Source organism: Arachis hypogaea, chromosome 8 (genome assembly GCF_003086295.3).
Source record: "Arachis hypogaea cultivar Tifrunner chromosome 8, arahy.Tifrunner.gnm2.J5K5, whole genome shotgun sequence".
Lineage (NCBI taxonomy): Eukaryota > Viridiplantae > Streptophyta > Magnoliopsida > Fabales > Fabaceae > Arachis > Arachis hypogaea.
Window position 1 is genome coordinate 32766603 of NC_092043.1, and position 16477 is coordinate 32783079.

The 16477-nt window shown below is 29.0% G+C and overlaps 2 protein-coding genes across 2 annotated transcripts; both read right to left on the bottom strand.

The window, feature by feature from the left end:
- Window positions 1-5232: 5232 nt before the first annotated feature.
- Window positions 5233-6626, bottom strand: LOC112707062 (transcription factor MYB102-like). The gene is made up of 3 exons (XM_025758622.3): window positions 6389-6626; window positions 6165-6294; window positions 5233-6089 (listed from the first exon to the last, which is right to left on the bottom strand). The coding sequence occupies exons 1-3, from the start codon at window positions 6522-6524 to the stop codon at window positions 5411-5413; spliced, it is 945 nt and encodes a 314-aa protein (XP_025614407.1). The 5' UTR covers window positions 6525-6626; the 3' UTR covers window positions 5233-5410.
- Window positions 6627-11388: 4762 nt separating this feature from the next.
- LOC112707063 (coumaroyl-CoA:anthocyanidin 3-O-glucoside-6''-O-coumaroyltransferase 2) lies at window positions 11389-13290 on the bottom strand. Its single transcript, XM_025758623.3, has 2 exons — window positions 12541-13290; window positions 11389-12409 (listed from the first exon to the last, which is right to left on the bottom strand). Exons 1-2 carry the CDS (start codon window positions 13233-13235, stop codon window positions 11614-11616), a joined length of 1491 nt encoding a protein of 496 aa, XP_025614408.1. The 5' UTR covers window positions 13236-13290; the 3' UTR covers window positions 11389-11613.
- Window positions 13291-16477: the final 3187 nt, after the last annotated feature.

Consider the following 16477-nt stretch of genomic DNA (forward strand, 5'->3'; position numbering starts at 1 on the left):
ACTGTCACTCTTCTCATTAACCACTGCTGGACCTCTTAGTTCATCTTCTACTGGCCCTCCCATATCTGTTTCTACTGGCCCTTGGGTAGAACCCAACCCACTAGGAGGTGTCTCAATTCAATTTTCTTTACTAGATTCACTGTATAGCACATGTCTCTTCCTCCTCCTCCCAGTATACCTCTTTGATGATTTCTTACCATTTTTCTTAGGTGACACTTTCTTCTTGTTTGATGGAGACACTGATGCTTTTTTCTTTGTTTTTTTTTTCACGTCTTTTTGGTGACTCAATATCACTACTATCAGTCTCATAACCAGGAGGAGGAGGCTTGTAAGCCTTATCCTCGGCACTCTCGTATCCATCATCTGATGAGGATTCCTCTATGACCACAACGGGCTCTTTCTCTGGTTCTGGCTCTGGTTTGACTGTCATTGGTTGACTTACCGGGTGCTCAAAGTAGATGTAGAACTCATTTCTATCTGGACAACTTAGGGTGACTTTACACATGTCATTAATATCCTGGTCACCCTTAAGGATATGAAGCCCAAACTCCAGGTTTCTTGTTGCTGGATCAAGCCAGTAAATTTCTTTGTATTCTAAATAACCTAATCCCCTGAAAAGTTCTTCCAAGTCCTTCTTGTTGACAAAATCAACATCCATGGGTGGAAATTTCTCAATCTTTCCATCTACATATCGTAACACTCCATTTGGATCTTTCTTGAGTATCCCACCATGATGAAAAAAGGGATAACAAACACAAACATCTGTAAAAATCTAAACTATAACTCAGTAACAGAGCTAAACTTCAAACTTAATCAACAGCAAATAGACTAAAATGTCTATCAGTTAAGAATTCTTAACTCATCAATAAACAGAAAGGTAGAAACTTTCAAAGTTAACATCACTATTATAGTTTTACAACAACCCTAACTCATCAAACAAAGCTAGTGCTTCACCCCATCCACCCATAATCACCATGCAGAGGAGAATTGAGTTATCAAAGCTAATTTCACTCCCACTATCTGACACACTCCTCAACTTGACTACAGTGAAAGATAAAGTAAGTAGAAGAGAACGAAAGATTTCTTACCGTTTCAAAGAAACTTGTCAAATGCAATAAATGTCTTCCCACATAGTGGTGCAGCACGATCGCACATCCTCAACGAAACGCTCTTTTGGAGGGAAGGAGAAAGGTTTCAGAATTAGGGCCAAATGTAAATGAAAAGGGAGAGGAAGGTGTTTTATGGAATAACGCTCTTGTTGAAACACAACGTTTCAACAAAGGTTAAGGGGACGATTTGTCCCAATTATGAAGGAGAAAAACCCGCGTGGACAAGTTACTGACACATCAGCCAGTGACCTGCTCGGAACCGGTTGTAAGGACTGGAACGTACAGATATCATAATAGATAGGGATCGATTTGGGTATTTAGATTTTTTAGGGGGTGGGAAGTCCATCAGATAAATCGTTAGGGACCGAAAAAGGCATTTACTCTAAAATTTATAGAGTTTGCCGAGGTTAGACGAACTTGCCAATTTTTATAGTGTTTGTCGGGTCAGGCGAACTTACTTAAATGTAAAAAAAAAAAAATCATATTTAAAGAATTAAAGTCCAAAAATTATATTTGGAGAAATAATAATTTTTTTATTTTTTTATTAGAAAAAACCCTCCAAATTAGTGAAAGATGTATGTATTTGCCTTCTGTCAAATGGGTGGTGGGTTTTCACATTTTACCCTCATCAAAATCAGGTTAGTAAAAATGATTAAAAGATATATATTTTTTAAGGTTAAATATATTCTTTTTATATAAATTTTTTTAAAAATTTTAAAAATATTTTTAAATTTTGATTTATTTTAATTTTATTTGATTTATATCAAATATATCTTAATAATTAAAATTTAAAAAAGTTTTAGTTAGGATTAATTTAGCGACAAATTTATAAAAATAATCTTTAACATAATTTAATAGCTCTTAGTTGTCAAGCGTATTACGGGATATTAGTCCTAAATTTTTTACTTACTTTACAAACAAAAAAGATATTTTACTTACTTTTTATTTAAAATATATTTTCTAATAAAATTAATAATAAAAAAATAAACGGGTTTGATCTCGTTCTTTATTAGAAAAGAGCCTTTTCCATCTATTTAACTCCTTGGTTCATAAAGAAATTAAAACCAAATAATATGATACAGGGCTTCTGATCATTTCAATTGAAGATTATGAAAAAAAATATGTATTATTTTGTGCATTAAAAAATATATAGTTTTTACTACTATTTTGTGTATTAAAAAGATATAGTTTTTGCTACCTAAACATGATATATTATTTTGTATATACACAAAATCATATATATATATATATATATATATATATATATATGATGATGATGATGATGATGATGATGATGATGATGATTATAAAGCTAAAATTTAAATGTAAAAGGATGCCCTTTAAGACGTTCATCACTTGTGTGCTTCACCTTGCGCGGACATAGAAGAACGATATTATAGTAATAGAATTACAAAGATGATGAAGAACGTAACTACGTAAGATTCCACGATGTTAAATGTTATGGATTAGTATTAATATCACGTGTTATTTGCTATTGTATGAACAAAATGTAGAAGACTATATATTGTTGTTTTTTGACATGTGACGAGTCTCTCTCTCTCTATGGAACTAATGGTCCAAAATATGAGGAGGCTCCACATTGATGCCACTTTTTCTGTTTTCCTTTTTGGACAAATGATGATAACTTTTTCTAATTGTCAACATAAAAAGTTTACTTTTGGACTAAGCTATGGTGCAATATATATACACACACAAAATGAGAAAATTAATTATTAATGCAAAATAGATGAATTTTCCTTCATTTTATAGCAAATTAAATGTTGTTTAATGTAATAAGATTATAAGACTATAATTAAGGAAAAATTAATAAACATATTATCAAAGAAACAAATTAATCATTTAATTTTAAGGATGTAAACCTTAATTAAACCTTGAACACTAAATCTTTATTTGGCCTTTTGATAATTAAGTTGACTATTGATATGATTGTTTCCCCCAATTTTTTCTGGAAGCTAAGATGCGTTCCGTGTTTGAAATCTCTCCAACAGGAAGCACAAAAGGAAACTACTTTTGGAGCTTAAGAGTTGTGTTTCAATCGTGGGTGAGTGAGGAACAAATCCACCTTATCGTAATGTCTCATATCTAAATGTGAAAGTAAAAAGATACCCTATAAAATACAACCTTCTACGCTTGCATTATAAAGTGAGTTGTTCATACACATGAAGTTATGGACACAAATATGCCAACACCACAATCTCCACAAAATGGCAAGTTCTTTCGTTTCCCACTTCTCGTTGAAGCAATTCCTACAGGATTTTTTAGAATAATTGAGCATGTAATGACAAGAATTCACTTTTATCGCCGCATTCATAAGCATAATCATAATCATAAATAATGTCAAAGATCAACTTTGAAATAATGGCACACGACAACTCACACTCCCTGTGTGCCGAAAGGCAAATAGAAGAAGGATAATATAAGCTAGCTAGCGATGATGATTGAAGACTATAGATACGAAATTATTAAAGCGCATGAAATAGAGGTAATTAAAGCGCGCGTTTTCGTTGGTCTAAAAGCATCATCATTATTCATGATCTTCAAAAGTGTGTGGTGTACTGTGTACACACACATGTACAACTTTGAAGCAACTTTGGATAAGAATCTGGCATGTGATGGAAAATGATGTTTCCTGCCAATAAAAATTAAACTCTATGAGAACCATCCTCACTACCCACTATGCAATCTCTCTATTTTTTGAAATGGTCTTGCATCTAACCAGGGACGATAAAATGGGCTGAATCCGCCAAGTCGGCTCGCCAAATTTACCAAAAAGCAGGTCGAATTAAGATTTTAAATTCGCTAAATTAAAAAATTCATCAAATTTGCGAATTTTGACAGAATGAACGACCAGTCTACTGACCCAAAGATTTTTTTAAAATAAAAAAGTGATTAGCGCTACAAAAATTATAAATTATATAATTTTTAAATATTTTTTATTTTATTTTATTATTAATTTTATTTTACATTTTTATATATATATTTAAATTATATGATTTTTTTTAAATAAAGATAATTTTATTGATGGTATTATTTTAAAAAATTGTATTAAAGTTAAAAATTTAAAAAAAATAATAAAAAAATAATATTATAATTTGACTATTTTTTATTTATATTTATTTTTTAATTATTATTTTTTAATTAATTTTTTAAAAGAAAATGTTAAACGTGATAACTCGATCGTTGATCCGTCAATTCATCATAAAACAGAACGAAATAACATTTTAAATCCACTTTATTTGGTAAGACAGACTAATGCACCTCATATTTAGTTAAATTTTCATAGAATAAAATAGAATAAAAAGAAAAAGAGGACTACCCACTTTATCACCTCTACATTTAAGTTACTTCTATTTTCTACGAGTATATGAAGTAATTATGAAAAGCTTCAAGAAATTTAAGTTGTAAATTGTCTGTTTGTTGTCTTTATATTGAAACAAAGTTTAATTTTGGGTTGAAATAATTATTCCTCCAACTAATGGTGGAGCAAGATTGTTGATAGTTTTCTTTGATAATAAGTTGTATTATATAAATTTTTATTAAAAATATTATTTATATATTAAAATTAATCATTATATATTTATGTATAAATAAATATTTTTTAATTTATTTTTAATATATATTTTATATTATGATATATATTTTATATTAATAATTAATTTTAATGACTAATTTTAATGTATACGTAATATAGTTGATAATTTATAACATTCCCCTTATACAACATTCCGTTACCATCTAATATACCTTTTTTCTCCTTTATTAGGTGAGAAAAGTTTAACTTAGAAATTGACTCATAAAAAGAAAGTGATTATTATGAAAATTGCAAAGATACAATAATAATAACTATTATTCTATTAGAGCAATGCTAGGGGACCAGTAATTTTTGTGATTGTTAGCCATCAACTAGCCATCAATGATAATTTGATGGTGTGAGATTGGTGTGAGATTTCATCCAACGGTTTACATTTCTCTGCTGGTTATATGCTGGCCAAAATTCAATAAAACTGCTGGCCCCTAGAATTTTCCATTCTATTATATTATATACATAATTAGTAACTAGGTAGGGAAAATCTATGGGGGAAAAAAACTAGAGATTGTAAAAAAGAGAAGCTGTTTATAAAATAAAGACATTTGTTATCAACACAGGTATTGACAACTGGAAATTGAAGAAAACAAAGAAGTAAAATAAAAACCAAAGTACAAATTCTGTATGGTCCAAAATCAAATATTACAACAAAAGGAAAAAGAAAATTGCAAACTACTTTAAAGTAGATATATATTTACAAGAAGTCATTAATATCAAGACTCTCTGGAATCTCTAATTTGAAAACCTCACTGCAATAGGTGTCCCTCTCTTCCTGTTCTATGTTGCTGCTATTCACATAAGTTGATGATGAAGTCAAAGGCGTTGTTGTTGGGGTCGACAGAGGCGTTGACATAACCGATTCATACCCCATGTTTTGATCACTACTACCATTGTTTATGTACTGTAACAATTCATTCTCGAACAAATCAACTTGGTTTTGCTGAGACACATTCAAATTCTCCCCAAGATATGAAGAAGGAGTAGTAGCAAATGAATTATTACTCACCAAGTCAATCACATTGGTGGTTTGATTTGGTATCTGAAACTGATGATTCAGTAGTTGTTGAGAATCGGAATTCGCCCCAGCATTGATCAGTTGTGGTAGATTCTGTGTCTGATGAGATAATAGGGATGCAGTGGCTACAAGCTTGAGCAATTCAGGGTTGACCAACAAGCCTTGCAGATTCAGAATTGATGAGGGGTTCCCTAAAGCTGATCTTAATACAGAGGACATGTCCAGTAGATCAAGTCGCGGCGCATGAGTAACCGGATCAATCCCCATTCTTAGCAGCCTTTTCCTTATGTGTGTGTTCCAGTAGTTCTTTATCTCATTGTCCGTTCTTCCTGGCAATCGCGCAGCTATAGCGGACCACCTAAACGCAGAAACATTATTACTGTCTGATATATTTGAATAAACTGTTTAACATAATACGCGTTTTGAGGCTTACTTGTTCCCCATGAAGCTGTGAAGCTGAATGATGGTTTCTTCTTCTTCAAAGGAGAATCTTCCTCTCTTGATATCAGGTCTTAGGTAATTTGTCCATCTAAGGCGGCAACTCTTGCCACATCTTTGCAGACCTATGATTATGATTTTTTTTAATCTACATGAATGAATGAATAATAGGAGAAAAGAAAGTGAAATAAAAAAAAATATTATAATAAATAAACTTACCGGCATTCTTGGGGAGGGATCTCCAGTTTCCAGGTCCATGTTTCTGGATGTAGTGGACAAGCTTGAGATCTTCCTCTGGTGTCCATGGACCTTTCTTGAGTCCATTATTCTTGTCACAACAAGGTAGTCTTCCCATTGTGGTAGCTAACAAGCACAAGAATATTAATTTAGTATTTCAAAAGGGTATGTAGGGTGTGTGGAATAATGAAGATTCTACTGAAAAGGAAAACTTGGCTATGTGTTTTTATAGCACAAGAGGAAAAAGCAGGGGTTTCTTTTATGTTTGAAGTCAACATGATTTGGCGCCGCCCTACTGCCACGTACTCTCTAGTCTCTATACATTCATTTTGCATTTCTACGTATATGCTATATCCATACGTATATGCATATATTCAGTGGCTAACTAATTTTTCAAAGTCATTAATTTAACTCATCAAATACTCTACTAATGATGACAAAATATATGCACTAGCTAATTAATTCGATCTTATCTTGTAATTTTACCGTATTCATTAGTAATTGGTAAATATTTTTGTAACTGTTAAAAAGGGTAAAGACGTACATATATACTTCTACCTAAAGTAGTCTTGTTCAGTATATTAGTAATTAATTAATCAATTATATTATATACCGACTAAAATTAATTATCAAAATTAGTTATTAATATAAAATATATGTTAAAATATAAATATATATTAAAAAATAAATTAAACTATATGTATTGTTTATAAACAAATATATTAATAATTAATTTTAGTATATAAATAGTATTTTTGTTAATGTATAGTATATATATACGAATGTAAACTTGAACAATCAATATTGGTTGTATATAAAACAAGGAATGAAGACAAGGGATGGAGCTGACTCTTCTTGCATGGTGAGAAAGTTTGAGTTTGACCTTGGTTTTAGTCTTTTAGATTCATCCTGTGCTGCAATGGACGGTAAGGTTGTTAAGTTCCCTTATCAACATTGGAGAAAATGTGTTTTTCTGTTACATAACTTACTACTTGGTTTTAGTAGGGTTTCATTTTTCACCCTTCTGAGCTTTCATTTTGAAATTCTCTACACGCTAATGTCACGTCTTATAAGTTGTAAGGTTCTAACTTATCCTATACATTACCGTTACCTCTTCTTTGATTGCCAAGTTTTTACATTACACCAGTCGGTCACTCAAGATAGGAAACTTCTTAAATGGGTATCATATGCGCATTAAAGTATCAATTTCAATCGGAAAAGTATGAGAAGCCAATGAAATATTTATACAATGTGTACAATGGAGGTTTATGGAGTATTAGAGATATAATCATTAGTGTTACATTTTTCTATTAGCTGAAGTTTTTGGGATGAGTGGTATCATGATATGGTATTAAAGCGCTAGATCCGAAAGGTCAAGAGTTCGATCCTTCGTGAACCCAAAAATTCGAGAAGATGTTTATTATTCCTTGTACTCGGATGTTTATTCTAAATAGTATAGGAGATGTTCATTTCATAACTCAATAGCCATTGTACACATTGTACAAAATAGTCTCCCTAGCGGGATGCATTTCAATCATAACAGATAAATGTTTATATGATTTAAATTTATGCTATCAAATTATTTTATTAATTGCATAATAATATACCAAGTCTAATCATAGTATCATTCATTCTTGAATAGATTTGAAATTTTACACTTTTTTTTTTTTTTTTTTTCATAGGCCAAATCATTGACATATAATCTATAAACATATGGTTTTAGATCCTAATCGCGATCTGAGCACATTAACTTATTTGGTGTTAAAATAAGAATTATATTTTTGTTTTCACTGCGATTTATAAATTTAGCATCTCATTTCGTTTTATGCATATTTTATAGCTTATGCGTGTTTCTGTTACTACATTAATAAAAATAACGATTATATGTACACTAAAATTTAATATTAAAATTAGTTATTAATATAAAATATATATTAAAATATAAAATATACATTAAAAATAAATTAAATAATATATATATATTTATATACAAATACATATATAATAACTAATTTTGATAGTCAAATTTAATATACAAATAATATTTTTGTAAAAATAAATATTTTCTACCTCAATTATTTAAAAGGTTATTTAAATAATAAATTGTTAATTGATAGTGTAAAAATAGGGGACAGTTTTATGAAAAAGTATAGGATACTAATAGATTATTTATTAATTTATTGTCAATAATAATTAATTATTATATTTTAAATACATGTATAAAGAGATACATACAGAAAATATATCTATAAAAATATTTTTATTAGACACAGTTAAACAAAAAATATTTTTATAGACACATCCACAAAAATACTTTCATTAAATACAGTTATAAACAAGAGTTAATAGAAATTTACAAAAATATTGTTAGTAACATAATGAGATTGTAGTTTTATAGACAATTTTAAAAATAAAAATATTAACTAACTAAAAATATTTTATATTCCTTTTCATGTCAAGAAACAAGTACGAGTAAAAATATATTATTAACTACATATTAATAACTTAAAAAACTTTTGATTACTCTAATTTTTTAAAAAAACTTTTGCATCATTAATATAATAAAATTAAATTCATAAAAATATCATAATTATTATAGTTAATATTAAAAATATAAAAAGCCCGCGGTGTTTTAGAAATTATTAAAACTTCTTTTTTTTTTTTCCAAACAAATCATTGGGTTGTTAACTAAATGATGTGTCACTTCTCATACAAATGTCGAGGAATGTGTGGCCAATATTTCTTGGAAGAGAGCTTGTTAGCGAGACAGGTGTCTTTCTGATTCCAAAGAGTGAAGTCAACGCTTCTATAAACTGTTGACATCTGTGTTGTGCGGTTTGCAACAAGCAAGGTGAAGATTATTGATCCATGATGAGTTTGTGCTTCGCGACCACACATTCAAAAGAGCCATTTGAAAATCAGGTGCAAAAATCCATCAACCTTTCATCTAACTTAATGTGGGATTTGCAAGTCAAATGCTATGTGTTAGTTTCATTATTTTCTTCTCACTTTTTTCTTTTTCTTTATTTTTCTTCCCAAAAAACATGACATTATTATATTAACAGTCGGAGATCTCATACGATCTATTAATTGCTTGCTCATTGTGAAGTCCTTATGATGTGCTTCATTACTGGAGAAATGGTGGCTTCTTTTTGCCCTTGCTTGCACAGAATAATAATCTATATAGAACAGCCATTATTATTGATTATCTGTTCTCATGTTGAACGATGCATAATAGCGTCACGTATAAACGAAAAAAATATAAATTTTTAATTTAATAAGATTGTCCATAAGTGATAATTATTGGTACCTGTACATAATATCATATGCTCCGTTTAAGTAACTTGAAATTCTAAATGCAAATTTGTTTTAATAATGAGTCTTCTATTATTGCATTCCTTATACTATATTTTAAACAGAAAGAGCTCTTTTCCCCTTTAACTAATCACTTTTTCCTCCTTAAAAATAATCCTAAATTCAGGCTTTGCAAAGGCTTTAACTTGAGCCATACATATTATTATTAGTAGCAATTATTAGAGCAATAATTATTTATCACAGAGTCTTTTGAGTTTGCATGAATTTTTATATAATTTTTTGTTTATGTTTTATGCTGAATTATTTTTAGGATTCAATAAAGATCAAATTTTAAATTTTTCGATTATAAAAACTGCACTTCTTCCAAAATTTAAAAGATATACATAAATAATTATATATTTATATATCTCTAACAGATTTTTTTATTAGTTTAAATTTGTAGGATACGTAATTTTATAACATTGTAAGCTTCTATGATTTAATAAAATTCAATAATGATTTTCGAAAAAAATTTCAACATAATTACATAAAGCAAATTAGAAAAAAATATTTATGCACAAGATTTAAACTCAAAGAGGTTTTTATTAGGTGAGTTCATTTGTTTTTCTTGTTATAAACTTAATTACAGGATTAGTTTGAGAGATAATCTATCTGTGTCCCAAAAAGAGCTGAAATAACCACACATAGCTTATAAAATAATAGAGTAGTCAATAACAAAGTGTTATAGTCTCATAGACATAGGGTATATACTATATATATAGACCTCGCAACAATACGCCTTCGCTGGAGTTTGTAACTAACATATTACATTGAATTCTGTACACACAATACGGCACTGCTGAACTTAATTTATAATTGTATACATATTTAAAATAAATAAATAAAATAATTATGTCCTTGTTGATGTAATAGAAAACGTAGCATATATATAGTTTACTCTATTTTACACTTAGTTGTATCATTTAGCAATCAGAAAGATTGATATCTTGCATTCTCTAAACATTATAATATATAATAAGCAAATTATTATATATGCATGTTTCCGATCCCTTTGTGTTTCGTCCAACATGTGGTTATCAACCGTATCTATATCTATACCGAAGAATCCGAAATCTGAGTGAGCGTGTGTGGGCTAGAAAACAATCATGCGTCACCATTATACCTATATATATGTTTTAAATTTGTGCCCTTATAGTTGTTTTAATCACATATATATATGATCACGTAACACCTTGACATGTCATAAAATTAGATGTTTTTGGTGGCGAATGCATATGGTTTATGCCTTATACCTAAAATAGTAGTGTGATAATTCATTGAACAATAGGTGTGTTTATAATGTGAATGTTGTGTGATATATTCAAAACCCCAACAAACTTTGAATTTAATTTGGTTAATATATATTTTGGCGTTGTGTTGGTGGTGTTGGGTGGTGTATGTGGTGCATGGTAAAGGTACCACGTAGAGGAGGATCACGTTGCTCTCTAGAGGTTCACAACATTTTTTTAGTTACGGGTGGGAGCTTTAAAGATACGATGACGCACTTATTTTACTAATTGGGAATTATTCGGAACTTAATTAACAGAGATTATTGAAGCCTTGTTGCCACAACAACTGCACACGTGTTCTGTATTCTTTTTTTTTCTGGTAAAAAAATAGACCGAACCTGTTGCTCAAAATAACAGTTTTATTTGATCAATTGGGCTTTCAAGCAATGACCCAAAAAATAAAAGCTAGATATGTGCTGGCCCACTACAGCTTTCTTCATTTTATTATTCTTTTTTATACTGAATTATTTCAGTTAAATTTTTAATTGAGCAACCTTAAACCCTAAATCCTAAATCCCTAAACTTTTCCTTTTTAATAATCATCTTTAACTAATTAGCTTGTCTTTAAGCAAAGACTTGAAGTCCTTGTTGAAGCTTATGTTGAAAACACTGAAATTCAGCTTTTGTAAACACCATCCCAAACTCAATCCCTCCTTTTTCAGTGTCACCAGTGTCCGCAATTGACATAACTCTGAAGGAATGCAGCATTTCCACTTTAACAGGCCTTCCAAACCCAAAATCAGTGTCATACACACCGAACTTGTGGGACCCAGCCACAAGCAACCCACTATTCCCCAACACAAACAACTTGATAAACGTTGACTTCCAATTCTCCGCACCCCTAAACGGCTCCTCCTTCATGTCGTTTACAGCCTTGTCAATAACCCTTGCCGCATTCACAAACCCACCTTCCCCTTTCAGCTCCTTCCTCTTCAGCCTTGCATGGCATCTCGTTATGCAGTTTCCGAAGTAATTCTCCGCAATCGGATACTCTAGACGCTCTCTAACATCAGCTGCGAAACGAATACAATCCTCTTTCGCATCATTCTCTTCTTCATCTCTGTGTTTTGTTTTAACCAGGGTACTCCATAAAAAAGCACATGTCACAACGAAAGATGATAAATATTGCGGCGCTTCGCTTCTATTGCTTTTCTTTAACTCATTCAGCGCAAACCTTTTCATTCCCTCCATCTCTTTTCTACCAAATACGATTGTCGCTTTAACGTAGTCCTCTTCCTCTTCTGCTCGAAGACTTCCTGTTTGACTTTGACTAACAACTTTGTCCTTGAAACTTTGCCTCTCGCCGAAATAATCATTCAAGAAAATGGACTCCAGTCCCTTCGGATCCTTCAACACTCCCCTATCATCAATTATTCAAAAAACATCATATAATGCTATATATGTATAATATTAAATTTGAAGTTAAACAATTTTATCCTAATGTAAAGTCGAATTAATATAACTGAAAGGACCTAAGTTTCCGATTGCTACCTATCGAAGCATGGCGGTGGTGGTAGGTACTTGTCTAGAAGCGTTGATTCAACTTCTTCACCGTTTCTTATTATTGTTCCACAAAGAGAAGACCAAGATTTCATGAATTGACCACAAGACCTATCGTCCATGACGTGACAATAATTTATGGCAATGCAAACGCCACGGTTTGCGAAAACCGTGGCTTTCAAGGCCAAAATTGGAAACACGAGTGTGTCATCGTCACCACTATCATGATCATGATGCATGGCTTTGCCTACCAGATTGGGAGCCAAGGTACGCAAATCATTGATGCTTTTCGGGTTGTTGCTTGCTAAAAGGTTGAAATCCAAGGAAGACTCGACGACGGTGAAGGCCACGGAGTCTTCATTTGTGCATTGAATGAAGGGCTTGTGTGGCGGTGGTGGACAAAGGAGGTTACCGGCAAGAGGGAAGAAACTTTGGAGGGTGAGTGAGAGAGAACGCTTGAGATATGGAAGGGTAGTTTGGTAAAAATGGTTGGTGGAAAAAGGGTATTTGTAGAAGAATAAGCGTTTGACATAGATTGGACCAGCTAAAGGTATGTCAAGGAATGTGAGGGGAAAAGACGTATTATTGATTTTGGCATCATTTTCAATGGATGCGACTACACCAACTTGAAATTGATGCTCAACTAGCTTATTAATATTATCGCTAGAATTTTCCATTTGTGCCATTTTTAATTGGTTCAAATTTAAAGGTAAGCTATTGATATGATGAGAAGCAACGATGTTGAAGAGGGTATATATATATACACACACATTTACTTATATACTGCACGCCAATATCTTGCTTGCTTTCGTGCTTGATCAATTCCAAGTTCAAAGCTGACGTTAGTTAGTGGAACGTAATGTTTCATTTTGCGGTGACGAATATGAACATGGAATACTTATTTAACTGTAAAATATTATTTTCCTTTATTTTATCAACCTATGCTATACGAAACCCAATTTATGATTCTTTTACACACTAGACAAGAAAGAAAAAAGAAATTGAGAAAAATGTGACATTGAGTAGTCTATAAGGTAGCGTTTGTTTTGAGGTACTGAGACAGAAACTGAGAAATTGAGACTCAGTATCGTGTTTGTTAGTTTAGAGACTGGTACTAAAATTTTTGTCTCTGTCTCTAAAATTTCAGTATTTCAGTACCTCCAAAAAGTAGGGACATAGGGGACTGAAATTTTTAGAGATAGAAACTGAAACTTTAATAACATTTTATATCTAAAATACTTTCATTTCAATTAATTAATTCAATTTTATCCTTTGTGCAAATTAAATTAGAGTTTCATTCTTGTTTCAATTCCTGTCTCCCATTTTGCACCAAACAGAATACTGAAATTTATTTCAATTCCTGTCTCTTAGTCTCTGTCTCTCAGTCTCAATCTTTCCGTCTCTGTCTCTCCACCAAACGCTACGTAAGTGATGAGCGACTCTATTCTATTCTTCTCTATTATTTATTATATATTATTAAAACCAAATTTAATTTCTTCCATTAATAGTATAACTAACGTAATATATTTTTAAAAGATCTTTTATTTATTTTATTTAATTCATTTAAATATATTAATTAATTATTTAATTTTATTAACATAAATATTAAATTATTCATATTTTGTTTGACCATATTAACTATAACTAATCAATTACATTAATGATTTGATTTAACTGAAATAAATAAATTAATTTTATTTTTAATTTGTCTTATATATTTTGATTAATAATTTTTTAAAATATTATAATTAACTATTTATTTTATTTAATTAAAATAAATATTAAATTATTTAATATTTTGTTTGACCACACTAGTTATAACTAATTTAAAAATTGAGTAATAAAATAATTATACTAATGAAAATTATTGTACCTCTTTTTCTTCGTCCTTTTAATTTATCTCTCTTTTTATAGAAATCATGAGTAATTATTATATATAATAGTACTTATACATAAAAAATAAGTATAAATTATATCCTATATTTTTTTAGTAAAATTTTTATTATTTATCTTAAAATAGAAAAAAACATTATAAATTATCTTGAACTAACAAATCTGTTATCATTGTGAACAACTATAGAATTTTGAAAAAAAAATTATAATTATTTAATGATTACTTCATTTAGTTTAACATATTAGTTCTTTTAGTCGAATATTACCTTAGATTTTTATTGGACTCAAATATTTCAAGAAAAGACATCTAAAAGGGTGCAACTCTTCTTAATTAAAGAACGAATAAATTTATATGTTTATTACAATCTCTAACGCCTTAAACTAAGATAAAGAAATAGATTAAAAAATTAGATAAAAAAATAGCATTTTAAAAGAGTTTAAAAATGATATAGCTTGAATATTGGATAAACTTTTATATGTGCATATTTGGGGCCATTATTTTGTTAAAAAAATATATTTTTTTAATAAAAAAATATTTTTTTATTTTTTAACGTGTTTGGTAAATTTTTAGTAATAAAAATAAAAGCACTAGTAAAATAAAAAAAAAGATCTTTTCTTGAGAAGCTGTAATTTACATCTTTTTCTAAAAGATCTTTTTTCTTTTAAAAAAATATTTTTTATGTAATAAATAAACAAAAAGTACTTTTATATTGTTATACCCAAACATAATTGATAGATAAAAAGACCTTTTTACATGAGATATCCAAACACAAAATTACTTTTACTTCTCTATAAAATCTTTTAAAAAAAGATAACTCAAAAAAGATCTTTTCTTAAAAGTTCACCCAAACAAATCTTATATCTGTTCTTATTATTTTATATTTACTTTTTTGTTTGAAATTTTTTAATATTGTTCCTTTGTATTTTGGTATTTTAAAAAAAATAGTTTAATATATTTATTTTTTGGTCTAATAGTTATTTTTTATAAAAAATTATACTAAATTAAATATAAGTTAGTTCTAAATTAAAAAGTTATGCGGATTAGTATAAGTAATACGGTATTTAATTTAATATTATTTGTGCAATAATATAATTCATTGAAAATAAATGATAAATAAAATTAAAAAAATAATTAAAGAAATAGAATGTTTGTAATTATTTTAAAATAGATAGTGAAGTAAGTTTTAGGGTATTATTTTATTTAAATTGTTAATAATTATAAGAATAGAAGATCAATAATTATATTAAAAATAGACCCTGAAATAAGTTTGATGATGCTAAATTTATTTGAATTGTTAATATAATCATAAATGGCAACTTTGCACTAGGATATTCTTAATAATATATATATATATATATATATATATATATATATATTGAATTAATATATTTTATTTTATTTTATTTTAAATAAAAAATTGAAATTTTTGAATAATAATCAATAATATCACCTCTATTTCTATTATAACAAAAGTTTTTTTTTTTTGAAAAGATCTGCATCAATAATTATTATCTTATGTATGAGCAATTTAAAAATTTAGACACAATTTTTTCTATTAGAGCTAAGACAAGAAAAAATTATGAAACCATTTTTACTTCAACTCAAAAATAAACAAAATATATTGATAAGTTTTAACGGATAACAAACCTTGGTCGTCGTATTGCTGTGATTTTAAGAATGAATATGATACTAAAATATAAAACACTTTTAGATAGATTTTAATAAATACAGTTCTCCATATAATTGTTTTTTTTTTTGCTATGATAATAAAAAAATAATTCAAAAATAGATTTTTTATTTAAATATATTTTAACATAAGAGTAAGAGAATTAAAAATTTTACTCATAAATAATAAAAAAGGCAGTGGCTCCCTAAATTTTAACTTTTTTCTTTTATGTGTAAATTTTGATTTAGTCTCCAACCCTTAAAATTTTAATTTTAGTTTCTTTATATTAAAAAAGTTAAATTTTGGCCCTTCCCAAATTTTATCCTAGCTCCGCCATAATTATCCTAAAAAATCCATATTTACTAATA